The 17,866-nt window shown below is 39.8% G+C and overlaps 1 protein-coding gene across 1 annotated transcript in view; it reads right to left on the bottom strand.

The window, feature by feature from the left end:
- Positions 1 to 4,527: 4,527 nt before the first annotated feature.
- Positions 4,528 to 17,866, bottom strand: part of rab28 (RAB28, member RAS oncogene family) — a 31,977-nt gene continuing 18,638 nt past the window's right edge. The window contains exons 5-7 of the mRNA XM_074674898.1: positions 8,931 to 9,034; positions 8,766 to 8,843; positions 4,528 to 4,688 (exon numbers count right to left, since the gene is read on the bottom strand). Of these exons, the coding sequence (XP_074530999.1) occupies positions 4,596 to 4,688; positions 8,766 to 8,843; positions 8,931 to 9,034 (275 nt within the window). The 3' untranslated portion in view covers positions 4,528 to 4,595. The remainder of the gene's footprint in view (positions 4,689 to 8,765; positions 8,844 to 8,930; positions 9,035 to 17,866) is intronic.

The raw sequence follows: 17,866 nt of genomic DNA on the forward strand, positions 1-17,866 counted from the left end.
GCAAGTCTCGCCTGTCAGCGCCGGTGACAGCTCCTGACAAAAATTCAGCAGAGACAATTCCTAAGACGTCCACTCAAGCGAGACAATGCACGTGTGCTGGGCCGACCCCAGCTGGGCAGCCTCGCCCTCCTCTGAGACGCTGAGTTGTTTATCGTAGCTCTGCAACATTTAACAGCACCTCCTTCATGATAAAACGCATGATATTCCCGTAAAGATGCAGTTAATTTTCCTCCCCACTGTGGTCTCAGATTCCTTTAATCCCCCTAAATACACCTGCGGTTTTAGTGACAATGACGGGGCTGAAAAAAAAGACTAAACCCAAAACCAAGACCCTCTTACAGTTGCGCGACAGCAACAAAAGAGCGGACTGTTCAAGTGATTAATTAATACAGCTTACAACCGTTTATAAAGCAGTTTGTATCATCTGTCCGGAGTGGATTTACGGTCTGTTTCAGTGAAGATTTACTGAACAAAGACCAGGTGGCTCATTAGCTACCAGAGACTTAGGTTAGCCTGTATAGGGGGGGATCTACAGGGTGTTCGAGTTTCAGTCCTTATGCTTAAATTTCAACACATGGATCCTTAATCTGTAATGCCCCCATCAGCTTTAGCTCAGTTCCCATCATCAGCCACTCACATGAGCGCCGTGGAGTGAAAAAATGCAATGACACTAAACGTGGTAACAAAGGCTGAGTAATGAGGCCTGCACACGCTCATGGAGTTCATACAGCATTACTGTCAACTCAGTCTGGTTTCTGATAACGCGTTTCTGCAGACCTCAACAAAATGAACAGAATATAATTTATTTAACATCAAACTTAAAGGTTAAATGTGTCATGATGTTAAGTGAAATTTATTTGTTACTTCCCCGCAGTTTAAAGCAACTACTTCTTGATCATTTTCTCTCTGTGTGTTCTGGATCTATAATGCTGAATTTCACTTTTTGAAATGAACACCTGAAATAAATGAACCTATCATCATATTCTAATTATTAAATTGGAAGATGATGATAAAACAATGCACCAAAGGACTCAAGGGGACCTGTCTATGTAATGATATGGAACAAGTAGTACGAGCTGCTGTTGTAGTTGCAGCCTTCTTAACAGGTTTAATTTAAAACCCTTTAACCAGATCAACAATGATCATATCAGGCTTTGTTTTTGAAAGAACTTACCCAGACAGGGTATATGCTGAAATCCTGAGGTTAATTTCAATAACTTTTTAAGACTTTTTTAAAAAACCTTTCAAAAAGTTTTAAGACCTCATCGCTACTTTAAGCTGTTGTTAGCGACCCATCTTTAGAAAAGAAAATAACTTTATTGTCATTGTAACAAGTACAACGAAACTGAAGTCACAGCAGCAACCAAGAAAAAAAAAGTAAGAAAGTGTATAGAAAGTGCAAAAAGGTCCATAAGAAAATAGATGATGACAGCTTGTCCATCATTGTCCAGTCAGCCAGCCTCCACCTCCACAGGGTCCAGGACTGAGCTTCTTCAGCAGTCTGTTCAGTCTCTGTCTCCTGGATCCTGTCTGCTCACAGCAGGTGAAGCTCTTCCAACATGGCGTTGGTGTCTGATGTTAGCTCTGTTAGCCGTGTTCATCAGGCTGATGAGAGGAAGAAACTGTTCTTATGGTGAGAGGTTCTGGTCCTAATGGACCGCAGCCTCTAACCGGTGGGGAGAGTCTCAAGTAGTCTGTGTGCAGGGTGAGAGTGGTCAGCCACAACCTTGCCTGCACAGGTCAGAGAGAGATAGCAGGTTGCAGTTGATCACCTTCTCTGCAGAGCGGATGATGCGTTGCCTGTGTTTGTCCTTTGCTGTGGCTGCAGCATACCAGACTGTGATGGAGGAGGAGAGGATGCACTCTATGATGGCAGTGTAGAAGTGCACCATCATGGTTTTTGGCAGGTTGAACTTCTTCATCTGCCGCAAGAAGTACATCCTCTGCTGGGCTTTCTTGGTGAGGGAGGTGATGTTGAGCTCCCACTTGAGGTCTTGAGTGATGGTAGACCCCAGGAAGCGGAAAGACTCCACAGTGGACACTGTGGATTCATGGATGGTGACATGGCTGGGGGAGGCTGCACTTTTCCTAAAGTCCACAACCATCTCCACTGTCTTCAGAGCGTTAAGCTGTAGGTTGTTTTCACCACATCAGGTCACCAGGATGGTGTTGTCTACGACATGGTGTCATCTGCTCTTAACCTTCTTCAAATCCTTGACTGCACTTTCAAGCAGAACTATTGCTCTTTATATTTGTCTATTTTTATGATTTGAGAGGGACAGTGACATTGTTTTTATATCCTTTGGTTGTGTTTTATGAGGTTGTGTTACACTGCCTGATTATCTGTTGTGTTTTTGTGTTCACTTCTGTAAATCAAATTTCCCTTCAAGAGACAATAAAGATCTGAACTGAACTGAACTGACAATCTCTCTTGAAAGCTAATGACTCATCCTGCAACTTCACATATCAAGGATCAAACAACCTCCTTAATTTTATCACTCTCTTTATTTTTTGTAGAAAGCACAATCTCAGGTTATTTATTTAATCCACCTCTTACAGTTTTCATCAGATATAGGTGTGGTTCACTCGTACATTCTTTAAATAAACATTTAGGCAACTCATGCTTTGATAGTTTGATCCAGCAGAATATTGGGTTTTGCCACCACGGCTTCAGTTTCCTTACAGTTTTACTTTTTGCATGCAGAGATCAGAGAGTGATGAGATCATATCTTGAATCGGAGGAGTTGCCCACCTGAATTGGCTTACAGGTCGCTCCAGGTGAGGCTTTGAATGGTTTCTTAGGTCTTTAAGGAGGACACGTCAATGGATGCTTTCCAAGATCTGCAGATTCTTTGTCATTTACGTTTATGCAACCAAGACGGGCTGTTTTTTTTTTTTTTTCTGAATTGTGTCTTGAATGTGAATGGCTGATATCTGGTTTTCAAGTCTCTTACCTGATTATTTAGTATCTCTTAACATCTCAGGAGACTTTATTGTGGTGTGTAAGGGAAAAATTATATAAGTCAATAAAGGTTGTTTTTTTTAAATCATTGATAAGTTGTTTTCATAGATGCACTTTGCAAATCTTTGTTTTCAATAATCATTTTTATTTAGAAACACAAAAACTGCGGTGTTGTATAATGCTGACTAAACATTCACTTTGAATTGTACAATCTGGTTTTCAAGCTTCCATTAGAATTTACAGGATGCACTCTGATGATTTCTGGAACAGGTTGTTTTGATTGTACAAACATACTTTACACATATGGCAGATAGTTTGAGAGATGGACACCACTTTAAATGACATCATGCCGACATGTAGAAACTATTTTGCAGAAACTGGTTACACATACAATAGTTCAGCTGTCTCTAACATACATATATATTTATATATATATATACTGTTGAAGAGGCTATCAAAATATGGTCAAAGGGAGATCTGATGAAGCATTTCATGCCCCATAGCCAACCTTCAAAGCAAACATCTGTTCTATAACGGACAGTTCAGTAAGGCTACTAAAATGTTGTACATTTCAGCTCATGCTCAGCCTGACACGCCGGCATCTCCTGAGTCTTATTTATTGAGCTTCATCAACACTTAATCAATACAGCATCTAAAGATTTCCTCCAGCAGGACTAACCTGGGAATGTCTCGTGGAGTGGAAATGTAAAGCTAAATCATGAAAGTAGAATATACACAAAACGTCTGTAAAACGGAGGTACTATTTGAAGGGATGGCAAATATCTGGTGATAATTTGAAGTACAAATGCTTGAAGAGTTGTTGAATCTATGTGAAATAGCTGTATACACATCACAGCGCTGCTTGTGCAAGCCTCTAGTTGGCAATTTGAAAGTAGAGTTCACTACAGCATCTTAAAGCCAATTACCATCCTTTGTAACCGAGGAGCACCACAGACATAAAAGAAAACAACAAGAAATCCTACGAGCCAGTGACTAGTTTCTCTTTGTTAATTATACTCCTACATGGGTCCATGTTTTGGTCTTTGATCAGAGATTTATTTCATATATGTTAATAGAGTTGTCTTTATAAATATACTGCAGTATTCCTAATAAGTGAGAATAATGTCTCTGACAGCAATGACAGAGCAAAACTTCTTCATGTATAAAAATATGATCAATTACCAGAGGGACTGATTACAGCAGTTTTCTTTCTCTTAGATTACCTAGAATCAAGTAATCACCTTAAGTCTTTATCATAGAAATAAAATGATAGCTGCGTGTAAACTTGAAGAAAAACAGAGGTCTGTTTTCTTTTTGGTGAACCACCCAAGAAATCCTTCCTGCTTAATACCCACACTACAGGCCAAGGCTCCGAAACCACACAGTCTGTTCTTCATCTCACTCACACAACTGACACACAGGAATACAGAGTCTGAACACATTTCATCCAGTCACCATCAGAGCCCTGAAAGAGCAGGAATACTGACTGAAACATCTTTCTTTGTGAGTAATTTGATGGTGTGTGTGTGTGTGTGTGTGTGTGTGTGTGTGTGTGTGTGTGTGTGTGTGTGTGTGTGTGTGTGTGTGTGTGTGTGTGTGTGTGTGTTGGTGTGTGTTAGTGGGATGGAGCGGGTCACTGCACCACACACATGGAGCTGCGAGGGTGGTTGACTGTCCTGGCCACGGTGTCCTGACTGTAGTTCACGATGTCAGCCTTCACAACACGCTGCAGACGTGGACAGAGAAACGAAAAATTAAAAAGCTGCTTCTATAACTTTCTATAACTCTGAAATCGAAGGAAGAGCTGGAATCATCCTCCACGGATATGATCGGACAAAAGGTCAACAACATGAGAGTAGTAAGAGCAGTTATACAATAAATTTGTGTTATATAATCATGTTGCTGTTTGTATTTGTATTCACTTTAATTACCTCCACCAAGGAGGTTATGTTTTTTGGGAGAGTTAGTCTGTTAGTTAGTTTGTTTGTCTGTGAACACCATAGCTTAAAAACTAACAAACAGATCTTGATGAAATTTTCAGGAAATGTTCAAAATGAGATAAGGAAGAAGTGATTAAAATTTGGAGGTGATCTGAATCACCATATAGATCCAGGACTTTTTTGAAGGATTCTTTATCATTGTAAGATTGGGACGTTTTCACCATATGTGTATATAACACCATGATAAATGGTCGGATTGTTTTGCAAAAAAATACAAGACAAGGTCACCATAATTTCTGACATATATAAAAGTATGATTCAGATCCTGCCAATATTCTGGATACTAAGATTCAGAATATTAAATATGTACTGGGTCGTCATAATTTTCAACACTGTCAGGAAACAAATTATCGTACAAACCTGCAACTAACAACAAATTGTAGCAGACAGTCTGCTGAAAGGGAGTATAACATTTAAGTAGGACTAAAGTGTTGGTAACAATCACAAAATGCTCTCTCTGAGAGCTTTTCTAGTTTGCTATGTGTTAGAAATAAATCCTGTTTTTAATAGTTTAGTGTTTTCTGCAATTTAGATGAATCTTTTGTTGTTTTTTGTTATTAAAATCACTCTTTTATGCTGATAAATCTGAGGCAGATGCTTAGCTTGTTTAGACCTAAGGACTGGAAGGGGAGTGAACATATGTTATAGCACCTTCCTGTCAGTACCTTCAAAGTTAGATGTTAACTATTTGTACAGAAACTTGGCAGACTGAATACAGGTAGCATTTAGGAAACAACAGGAAGTCTATGAAAAACTTATTCTCTAAATCTTTAAACAGGAACCTGCCAGCTGAATTTAGAGACAAAAGGTCTGGTATATTTTAGGTCTATTTGTAGTCCAAGATCATCTCAGATCATTTTCAAGAACACATTGATTAACAAGCTTTGAAATTTTTACAATGACTTTTTAAGCAGACAAGCTGTGTCAATCAACTGTCACTCAAGTCCAACTTCAAATCTTTTTTCTCTGAGAAGAAAAACCCTTTGTCTTAAAAGGACATTATCCTACCGAAAACTCCAAAATCCCATATATTGTTGGTCACCTTCAGCTTCTTATGTATCATGTTTTAACCCACATTTTTTTTAACCATTTGGTTATTTTGTTTTTAACTTGCATGAAATTTTGTTCAACTGTGTTTGTTTTTAAATTTGTTGTATAAATAAAATCATCATCAGACGGGGCTGAAAAGCTCTGAAATAAAAACTTATTGACCAGCTGCCTTTTGCTTCTTCTCAAATAAAAGTAAAATGGATTTCCAATGCTAACTCATTGCACTTAAGTATTTTTTTAATCAAAATAACACTGGTGTGAATATTTGGGCATTAAAATTCAAAGCCTGTCAAAGAAGAGTTTAAGGTTGAGCAGAAATGTTCATCATCACCTTTTTTTTAATCACATCTCCCTGAAAATGAAATCAGAGAAGCACCCAGAGCACAGGTGACATACAGTTCAGAAAATACTGGCAGCACTTAAACACAACACTACAACAGATTAGATCAGGAATTATAAGACTGTTGGGTTTCTCTACATCCTACCACAGGGTCAACATACATCCACCATAACTGTTACTATGAAGCTACTGTTTGTACTTTAAGGATCTATGATGAATCTACTGAAAGACGTCTTAAAACTGTGACATACTTCACGCTATTGAACAGAACATATTTTGCTTTGTTGGTTGTTCTCTTGTCTAATTGGGCCTTCATCCTGAGGGTAGTCCACCAGCTCTGCCTTCACAATCCTCTGAGCAGCAGAGAGACGGAGGGCAGCAGACAGACAAAGAGAGGAATGAGAGAAAATAAAACAGAGCTGATGAGGAGAGAGGTTTGAAATGAGGTGAACAAGCAATGTAAAAAACAAAGTAAAAATGGTGAAGCTTTACAGTAATGTGCAGTAATAGCAGACAAACACGATGAGAGAAATTGAGAGAAATCTTTAAGTGTCTCTGAACATGTATATTAAAGGTATTTAGGTTCAGATTAGTCTAAATTGATGTCATTGGTTTCAATAGTCAGTTTCACTTCTTGCTGCCCAACAACACAAGACCCAGACCACACCGCCGAATCGCAGGCTGTGGTTGGCTGCCTGATTAACGATCTGCCGAAGCCTGCTGTCGGAGCCAGTGAGTGATCCGAGGCCTCGCTATCTGATCCGGCAGACAGAGTACCATGACGGAGAGTCCTGTCAGGCAGATACAATACTGTCAGGGGTTGTGACCCTCATGTTCGACTCTCCAAAGCTGACAGCTGATAATGAGGCTTCCCCGGCCTCACGGCTAGACCTGGAGCCGTGACCTGCTTGGCGCGTCGTCTCTGTAGCCATGACTCAAACTCAGAGAGTCAATCCTTCACATCTTCAACATGAATTAGTGTTTTTTGGGTCAAGGCTTAACATAAAGCAATAAGGATGGGTACCTTTCACATTTGAAATGATACGGTACCGATGCCCGATACCTGGCAATCGGTACCGGTACTCAACAGTACCAATTTTCTGTACTTTTTTGTGTTAATGTGGTAAAAACATATCAATTCTTTAAGTAATGAAGTATAAAAAAAAAATCATATTTATTTATTTTTTATATATTTTTTAAAACATATCTATTCTTAGATATATAACCTTGTAATGCTGTGTTTATGTCCAGCATGGAAAATTGCCAACTCTTCCACTTCCTCACAGTCACAAGGATGCATTTAGGTACCTAAACATGGTACCATTTGATTTTACATGAACCGATACCCGGTACTTTTGACAGAATTCGGTCGGTACCTATAAAAGTACCTCATTCGGTACCTATCCCTATACAGCAAGCATATTTTGATGTCTTGGAAATGAAATAATGTCCCTGTATAAATGACATGACACTGTATAAAGTGTGTTGTGATTGAAAAATCAGTATTGTTTTATATATTTTAAAAGGTTACTAAACACTTAAGATGGTACAGAAAGCTTTAAGCATCACCCATGATGTGATTTTATAACTTCTCTCTGACAACAGCTACTTTCTTAATACAGTTAGCATTGAATAAAAACTTTCCACTCTGCAGTTTTGTCTTTGTTTTTTCTTTAGTCTGCTTAGAGTGGATGGACAGCTCCATTAGCCGGTGGTCATTTTCTGTGAGTCAGCAGCCGTGTCAGTGATGGGAGAGGGTCTTGAGAATTTGACCAGTCCTTCCCTTACATGCTCTCCCTCCTCTGAGGGTCCTGACCTCCCTGTAGCCCCCAGGCTCATCAACCACTACCCAGCCAGAGTGGCTCCAGGCGTTCATATCAGACGCAGGATTAATGCCTCTGGGGGAGGTGACCTTGTAAATCCTCCAGCTGCCACCATCGGGCACCTTGGTCTGGCTGGCAGTCTAAGACCCCGTGTTGCCCCAGAACGGTGGGAGATAAACCAAATAAATCAGACAACCGATCCTAACCTCCTCACCTTCCTGACTGCCTTCCTTTAACCTCTGACTCCATGCACTAATGTGGTCAATGTGGCTCTCTCTGCAGATGGGCAGCGTCAGTGGCAGGTAAACCATCACAGAGGGCTGACGTAGCAAAGTCGTGTTTACTCAACAAAAGGTCTTTTACAGTGTGTGGTGACCTTCACTGACCTTACACACTCACTGTGACCTTCCTAAAGTTCAGGGGAATTCATCAGTTTTCCTCTTTTAGAAATAGTTTAACAAATAAAAGCTGAGAGATTTCTCGACAGCAGCTGGATAATTTTAAAGAAGAAATAAAGTAGAAGAAGTTGGTGGACGCTCCATTCTTTGTGTGAAACTGGAGAGGAAGACCTGGATGCAGTTATTGCTCACCTGGGACTGCTCGATTTCTGCTTTGTTTAGCTTCACACCCAGAATCTCAGCTGCAACTCTCTGGAAACACAGATACACCTGGAGAAAGACACAAGAATAAAAGGATAATGTAGGTTTGATACATTTCAATCTGAACTTCATCTCAGTGAATGATCTGTTACTAACCGAGTCTCCCGTCTTGGCTGATACAAACTGACTGATGAGGCCGTTCTCTTGGCAGAAACGCTGGTGTTTGTCAGCCTTTACTGTCCTCATGTGCTCCAGGTCGACTGCGGATGAAACACAGCATGACATTAAAAAAATCTATAGAGGAGAGATAAATAAACATATACAGTGGATAAACAGCACTCTTGCAGGGTTAGCTCTTGCATTTCTGGATCTAAACAGAAAAGAAAACTGTTTACGCTTGAGTTAAGATGGAAGCGGGCCTGTCTTGTGCGTGTGGAAACAAAAGATAACTCATTTGTTATGTTGCTTTGAAACCCAACTGCTGAATCCACACTGGAAGAAATGAAATCTTATCAAGTTTATTTGTCTTATTTTGAGTATGAAATGTCTTATTATACTTGATATTAGCCACATTCAACTGATCAGTCCAGAAAATGTCTTGTTTCAAGTTGTTTAAAGACAAAAATGAGGATGGAATTGCTTTTCGCAAGTTAAAAAAATCTGCCAATGGAACAAGAAAAATTTGCAAGAAAATTTGCTTGAAACTAGAATAATGTCTTAATAGAATAACTTTTCTCTTGTTCCATTGGCAGATTTTTTTCTTGTAACAAGCAATTCAGACCTAATTTTTTTCTTTAAATAACTTGAAATAAGACATTTTCTGGACTGATCAAGTGAATGTGGCTCATGTTCAGTCTAAAAAAACATTTTCTACTTAAAATAAGACAAAAACACTTGATGAGATTTCGTTTTTTTTGCAGTGCATTATTGGAAGGAGTCGTGTCTGTGGGTTGTTTGGTGGAAATGATCAATTCATTAGCCTCAAGCTTCCATCGCAGGCTGGTATTAAAGCTCTATGTGACACATTCCTCGGTGTAAACCTAGCACAGTCCAACCCTGAAGCTATGAACCTCTATTCGAACCCGAAAAAAGACAAACCAGGCCAGCTGTGGAGAAATGCTTAAGAAACAATGCAAAGTCTTCAGGCTACACTCACAGTGAGAGTGCAGATGGAGAAAACAGTTTGACTTATGAGTGTGCCGGCCTTTAAGGTGGGCACCCAGGACCAAGAACTGGAACTGTCACCTTCATACTGATTTACTATGAGCTCACAATGACAGCACCTTCCTTTCTAGCTATTGTGATGTGCATTCGACTCCTGTGCAGTGATACCAGGCGCTTTGCTTCTCCTCTTCCCCACTATGGGGTCATGCAGGGGTCGATGAAGAAGGTCACCCCGGGGTCTTGCAGCTGAAAGCAATAGCTGCTGTCTTTATTTCTGGCTTTGTGAAGGGAGGCAGCCACGCCCGGTATCTGGTGCATACATGTCTATGGTAGCTGGAAGAGGTCAGGCTACTGTACGGTGTTGCATTTCTCTTGTCCCCCCGAGTTTCACTCTTTGTGTGAGGTTTTATTGAAGTTGTCAAAGATTTTCCCTGTTCTCATGCCCCTTAGTGTGACGCTGTGTGTGTGTGTGTGTGTGTGTGTGTTGGAAGGGAGGGTAGGTTGAAGTATATCAGGAAGCAGAGAAAAAACGAGACAGATAGTAGAACTGGATGTAAACACTGCAGTAATCCTGCATTATTAATATCTCAGTCAGTCATACGACCCAACAAAGCTCAAGGCCGCTCCATAACAAGAAAGATCATTTTTAAGAAACTATTTGTGGCCAAAATGAATATTCCCATCATCACATGTGGCATGTAAACACAAACCTCTGGGCAAGGTCAGACACTTTTACAACTCCTCATACCCAGAGCAGACTGTCATGTCTCTGCCTGTGCATAAACAGAGCTGTCTCATAGGCGTCAGCAGGTTATTAATTCCCGTCATTAACAGCAGAGGTACCCAGCATGCTACTATATGTAAACACAGCTAATCCTTTGGATCCTGCACACTTGGGAAAGGTAATCAATCAAGTGTCAGAGTCAGATTAGCCAACGCTAACACAGCAGCTTAAGAGCCGGGGAAGTCACGTTACTGTAAGTAGAAAAGGTGAATGAGGTTTACGAATCCTTTCTGCGGGTATGTGCATTAAAGAGGAGAGGACAATTAGACCACAGGGAAATCCTGGTGAAAAATGTGTGCTAGCTTGTGCTAGAAATACACTAAGTGATGGTGTTAATGTTAACAGTTAACATGTACGAAACTTTGAGGGAACTTAGTTTAAATAAAACTTGAAGAAGTTAAAGTGTTGTTGAGGATGAAAGTGAAAAAAAATGAAGAGTTGAGATCTTAAATAAATTTTGGTTGAAATTCAAAGTACTGACATCAGTAAGAGTGCCAGTGATGAACGACAGATGTTAGGTCCTAGTTTGAATAAAGTTAGTATAAAGTTTTCAAGAGTATAATTCAAAAAAATAATTCTATATATATTATGATTTTAAACTTGCAGTTAAAAACAAAAAAAAAACAGTTTCACTAAAGAACAAAAACATGCTCAGAAAAATAATCTATAATTCCATGGCAAGAAGTGTGCTCACAACAGAATCAGAATCAGAATCCCCTTTATTAGCCAAGTATCTCAAGAATACAAGGCATTTGACCCCAGTTAACCATACTCTCCCTGTACAATAAATTTAAATACACACTTAATATAACATTTTTTTTTAAAAAAAATAGAGCGCTAAGTGTAAGAAAAAATAATAAATAAATGATGATAATAATAATAATAATAATAATAATAATAATAATAATAAAAATAATAAACATAATAAAATTATTAATAGTAATTATGAATAATAATAATAACAATTAATAATATAATAATAAAAGAACTTTGTAGAGAACAGAATAAAAATATATACACACATTTAATTAAAAACACAATAAAAATTTAAATTAAATAAAAATAGTGCACTGAAAGGATGTCAAAGAATTGCAATTTGCAAAAAAAAAGAAAAAGAAAAATTGTGCAAGAGAAACAGACATGGCAGGGTTAACCTTTTATCAGTGTGATGGCTTTGGAAAAGAAACTGTAGATCATGTAGATCATGTGACATGTAATATGTATAATCCAGAATATCTAATGAAAAAGACATCTTTTTTATTCAGAAAGCTCTGTGAGAGCATCAAGATTTGTGACTAAGTACACAAAATAAAACCAGTGATGGGTCGATAATCTTACACAGGGTTCTTGGAGCATGTGTCATAAATCTGTGTAAACTGAATCCAACACTAATCCCATAGTTTTACTGTTTTGCTCCATTTTTCTCCCTAATGTACTCATTTCTACTTATCAGGTCAAAACAATCTTCCTCTGATGATCTGGTTTCCCTCCATTTCTGTCAAACTGTACATCAGCTTAACAACCCTAAGGAAGTGACTGCAAACACGAAATAAACTGTTTGGGCCTCGACTCACATAGAGATAGTGGATGGGATCATCACTCGTCAAGAGCGATGGCCCTGCCGCGCTCTGGTCATCCTCGTGTTTATTTAAAAGGTCTGCCTGTCATTTTGGTGAATCACAAGACAACAGAGATTAATATCTGCAGGACAGACTGAGCTTTCACCGTGAAGACAGAGCTTGTTGTTGCAGAGACATACTGAATGGGAACACATGTAAATGAGGGGAAGTATGGATGTTATTCCTTTGCTTGGCTTCTTATTGAATCCTCTCACTGTCAGACTTGATTATGCTAAACTGGACAGATTTGGAAAGTTTCATATGCCATGAAAAAATCTCTGATTTGGTAGTGAGGTTGGATCTTGATCTGATGGTTCGACAAGGAAGGATCTACTGCTCGATACATTACAGGATAGTTATTCTTTGGGACACTGCAACATGCTGAATGCCAACAATCTGAGGACTTCAGAACAAATGTTTCCTCAGGAGTTCACCGTCACATGCTGCCACAGCTAAACCATAAAATAAAAACCCAAAGCTGGCTAACTGGCCTGAAACCCTACACTTCACCGTGTGATCCTCAGTGGCCTTTTTAAAACCATGCTGTGATAACAGAGACACCTACTTACTGCTCTATGGTCGGCTGCTGGGGACCCATTGGAACAGTTTACCCAGCGAGCAACAGCCAGAGAATAAGCTTGACATAACACATTTAATTGCCGACAGCCTAGTTTTAAACTAAACAGCAGTGGGTGGGGAGAAGGGAGGCTGAGAGTGTGATGTGTGAACTGTGTGTGTGTGTCTATGTGCATGTACAAGGCAGTAACGTAGGGGTGTGTGTCGTCAGAAACTTGGGGCTCTGAGGGGTCATATCACATTAAGTGAAAGTTACAGAGCTGGGCCTAATCAACCCCAGGGGAGAACCTATCACTTCTAACATTACCTCACACTGTGCCTTTAAGACCCTTTTAAGAGGGTTTGCCTCAGTTTCCCCTCAATGACGACCAAAACCGATTAGGACTGCGTACTAAGGGCAAGAACTATCAAATCTCATCCAACTTCTAATGGAATGACTTACAACTGTTGGGGAAATCTGTTCACTACGCTCCACTGAGATGAATAACATCACAGGAGCTTTATGCAGCTCTTACTCTGAATAGCTTTTTTGTACGACTCTAGTGCTGAACTCAACTACTCGAGCTAATAAGGGTAAAGGAGCTGTGATCAAGCTATTTGACTATTGTTAATTCTATGCTAAAGTGAAATGTGCCACACCCTACTTCCTGTTCAATGATCGAAACTAAAAAAATAGCTTATGGTAGCGTACTGTACATATTTCCGCTTTACACTCCTAATTACTAAACTGTAGGGACAGAAGCAGAATAACCATCTTTCAAAGTCTAATAACATCAGGTAAAATAATTGCAAGAGACGTTTTATTTACCCTTAAATTTTCAGGTACATCGCAGTGAAACATTTACAAGCTCGAGAAGGCAGTAAAAGTTATAATCAATCATTCAATGTGGTGTCTGATTGAACTGGACATTAATTTAACTTTCATAGCACAAGTGCCCAATAAAACAAAATGACTGAAGGAATTTATGTGAAGCATTTAACTCGCTGAGCCCAACTGGTTTACAGGACTTACAGCAGGCTCATAAAAGCTGAGAGTTTTGAAATATGAAGGACCTGTATTAAAATATGGACAGAAAAAGGGTAGAAGAAGTCAACATGTACTTTTCTTGGAAAATGGAACAGGGAATTAAAGTATCGCACAGAGCTGTCACAAAAGTTGTTGAATTCAGAAGTCTAGCAGTGCATGATTCATGCACATTTTATGACTTCAACAGTGTTGGTATTGTGTAACAAAGTCAACAGTTATTTACGGGCGACCTTAAAGGGACTGTGAGTTTGAAAGCGATTTTAAAAATACTTATTTCTAGATATATGCCTGGTCGTAATTCAAACTTTAAAATGAGATTATTATCACCAATATTACAGGTTATGGTTGTTTTGAAATCCTTGGGTCAGGCAGGACTGGTTTGACTTAACACCACACCAGCTGACGAAGTTTAGAAGTCAGAAGAGATATCAATGTTTCTCTCTGCTGTAAACAATTTCTGTGATTAATTTTGTAGTGATGGTGGATACAGAAGCCTAACTGTCAGACAGAAAAAGGACAGAAGAGCAGAAGAAAGCTAAACGAGAAAGTGATACAGCCCAAGCTAAAGGCTAACACAGGAGCTAATCTGTTTGTGCTAATGTTCATTCCAACCCACAGTCAACAGTTATTCTGCAGTGGTCTGTTCAAACTTGAAAGTGTATCAATAAAATGGAGAGTGAGGTTATGTTCGGTCTGCTTGGCAGATGACTGGTAGGACATAACCAGGATTTACTAATGTTACACATTATAGACATGTCTTAGAGCGCTGCACTAAATATAAACTAGAGCCCGACCGATTAATCAGTCAGGCTGATTAATCGGTCGATTATGCCTGTCAACATCGGCCAAAATGTAGCCGATTATAAAAAAATTTGCTCCGCAGAGATTCTGACACTCCTGCTCCTGTGTGACTGTGTTTTGGGCTGCACACTGCAGAGTGCCGCCCCCTCCATCCACCATTATGTGATGTAAGAGTATAGAACGACGTTTTAACGTCGCGAAAGTTGCTTTGCTTTTTGTGAGATAAACAGAGATAAATGCTACTGCTATTTCACACGTCCACCATTATCTAATGTAAGACTATAATATAGTGTTTCAACGTGGTGTAAGTTGCTCATTGTGTGTTTACAGTTTGACTTTTTTTTTCAACTTACTGTGTTTACAGTTAGACTTATTTATTTAAGGTGTTTACAGTTTGACTTCTTAATTTATTATTGTGTTTACAGCTTGTTCTTATTTATCATTGGTTTACACTACAGTTCTTATGTTGACAGTTTTATAATTAGAGTTCCTTGTTTTGATTTAATAGTGTTCTGTCTCTGTCTTGAATATGGGTATTATAATAATTTGTGTTCATATACAGTATATATCCTGTGTATATTAATTAATTTACTATATACATCAGCCAATATATCGGATATCGGTTGATATATTGGATATCGGCTTTATTTTTGCCCCAAGTATCGGTATCGGCCCCAAAAATCCCATATCGGTCGGGCTCTAATATAAACCGCTACTAAACTACTAACAAACTGACAGTATTTACTTGTTGTCACGTTAGCCTATAGATACATCGGAGCATCAGGCAGCCGATAGCACTACATATAGCCAGCTGATAAATACCTTACCTCAGGGCATTGTATCTGGTAAAAAGTCTTGAACAAAGAATTTTTTTTCCATCCAATTTCCGTTTATTACCAAAACAAGCACACACCTCACTCAAAGTCATTACAACAGTGTAAATGAGACTCCAGGCCAGAAGGTGGCAAGGGAGTTCAATTAAAACAGATCCTGCTCATAGCATCTTTAACAGCTAAATTTAACATTAAAGTGACTGAAATAAACAATGACTCAGAATTTATGTTGGGTTTTGACAGAATAATACTTTACAGCTAAGGTAATCAACTTTTTTTGCTGTAGAACAGTTTTATGACAGTTTTAAAACACATCAGCAGCAAAATAATGAATCCAACTTGTAAAACCTTAAATGCATAAGATTGCTTATTGTGGAAAAATCCTAAAATACTCAGTACAGTAAAACTTGAAGCTAAGTTGATAATATTATCATGACTTTTCAGCGTGAGCAGGACAGATGAAGTGCTGTTTGCAGCCTGGTGTTGTAGAGGTGAGCGGGGCCGCTGCAGGATTCATCGGGGGGATTCTGACAGAGACAGAGCACTCTTTGTGCTCCGGGCCCCTGCCCCGGTGGCCTGAAGCGGGCCGGGACCGTCAGGGGACTCGCTTTCCACTAGGTCAGAAGTGTTCTGTCGACAGCTCATTGATCACAGCTCATCTTGTCATTTGATCGTTCTTCGTGAAACCGTGCGCGCTCGCACAGCCGCGCATATTCTCTCACACTTTAAAACCTAATCAGATACTCCACAGCGGCCAGTAAAACAATGTGTTGCTCCTCCCAGGTCGGAGAGTGAGTCCAGCAGTAGCTCTGCAGGCAGGGAGAGAGCTGGAGAGCCCGGCTGTCACTGCTACAGTAAAACATGGGGCCAAAGGGCCTCGCAGGCTGCGTTAACGGGCTCCCAGGACTCATGAAAAGTGAACAAAAGGCCCAGTTCTGAGCCGACCGCACAAGACGCTGCCCGGGGTTTCACTGGCCATGTCCTCCCAGCTCTCCTGTTGCTGTTAAACTAAGTGGTCTTTTATGGGCGAGAGGTACTACATGCCTCTGTGAGCCGGCAGTGTAACTATGAGCTATAATAATTATACCAACCACAGGGGAGCCTTCGTATTGTATGCTTCCCATCCCTACAAGTCTATTCATAATTACACAGTCTTTACATGGGCAATGATGCCTTAAAACGGCCTACAAATATAAATTCTGTCGTAAAATGTTGCACGAAAAGTTCAAAAATGCCTAAGCAAATAACAGCTTAGTAGAAATTAAGAGGAGAAGTAGGTTTACGATGAAAAAAGAAAGAAAAACTGTGCTCAACACATATTCTGAATATATGCCTGTGGGTAAAGATCAATCAGTTATTTACCCAGCCCTGTGTCAGCAAGACCTCGTCCAGGAATTCCTCCATATCAATGTTGTGGAGCAGTGGAGAAATAAAGTACAGCCTGAGCATGATGAGGGCTCCAGGCTGCACTCAGGTCAGGTGGCTAAGCTTTGCTGTGCAACTCAAATGGCCCATGACTTACCACACAAGAAGGTATGTGAAGACTGATCATCTTCTGCATGTGCAACAATATTTGCTTTATGGATGGCTAAAATGAATGAGGACTTTCCATGTTTCGACAGGCACGAGAGTCATGAGAGATGAGAGCTGGGTCAAACAGTTGTTACAATTAAGTCTCAGAGCAATACAACAAATAGCAATCGTGTGCTCTGTGCTGCGTAAACTCGAAGCTGAGTAGGAAAACCTTCTATCAGCAACCTGAGGAGGTTTAAACAGCTTTTATTGAGTCACTGCAGGACACATCCCAGCGTCTGCAGCTGTGATTTTACACTTATCAGCCACCGTATAATGCAGCTGGTATTCTTCAGTCTTCCCTTAGTGTTCTTGTTGTAACTTGAATCTTTATTTCTAATCTTTTCCAGATTTACAAAAAGACAGCAGGCTACAGTCTGTGTGGTTACTGAGATAATTTGATCCACTCGTCTTCCCTGACCCTTTACCTTTAATAAAAAGTGAAGAGAAACAGGAAACACAGGATTTGCTGTAAACTGTAAACATTCCAGATTTTTAGCCGACCATACACCCTGCCTTACTGCGTCTATATACTGTATATATAACGTTTTACAGTGTCTAACCTGTGGCCGCGCTGCCCACAGTGCAAAACAGACACTGCTGACGTGTTCATCCCCTCTATCTGGGGAGGGGTGAGGGTGCTGGGTAAGAGCACTGGGCTTTTGTCCCACCACATGTCTATTGTGGCTAACCTTTCCCTTGGGGGCAATTAGGAC

This window comes from Halichoeres trimaculatus, unplaced genomic scaffold, assembly GCF_033239565.1.
Source record: "Halichoeres trimaculatus isolate MK-OKI-2021-1 unplaced genomic scaffold, fHalTri1.1 fHalTri1_scaffold_7, whole genome shotgun sequence".
In the NCBI taxonomy this organism is placed as follows: Eukaryota; Metazoa; Chordata; class Actinopteri; order Labriformes; family Labridae; genus Halichoeres; species Halichoeres trimaculatus.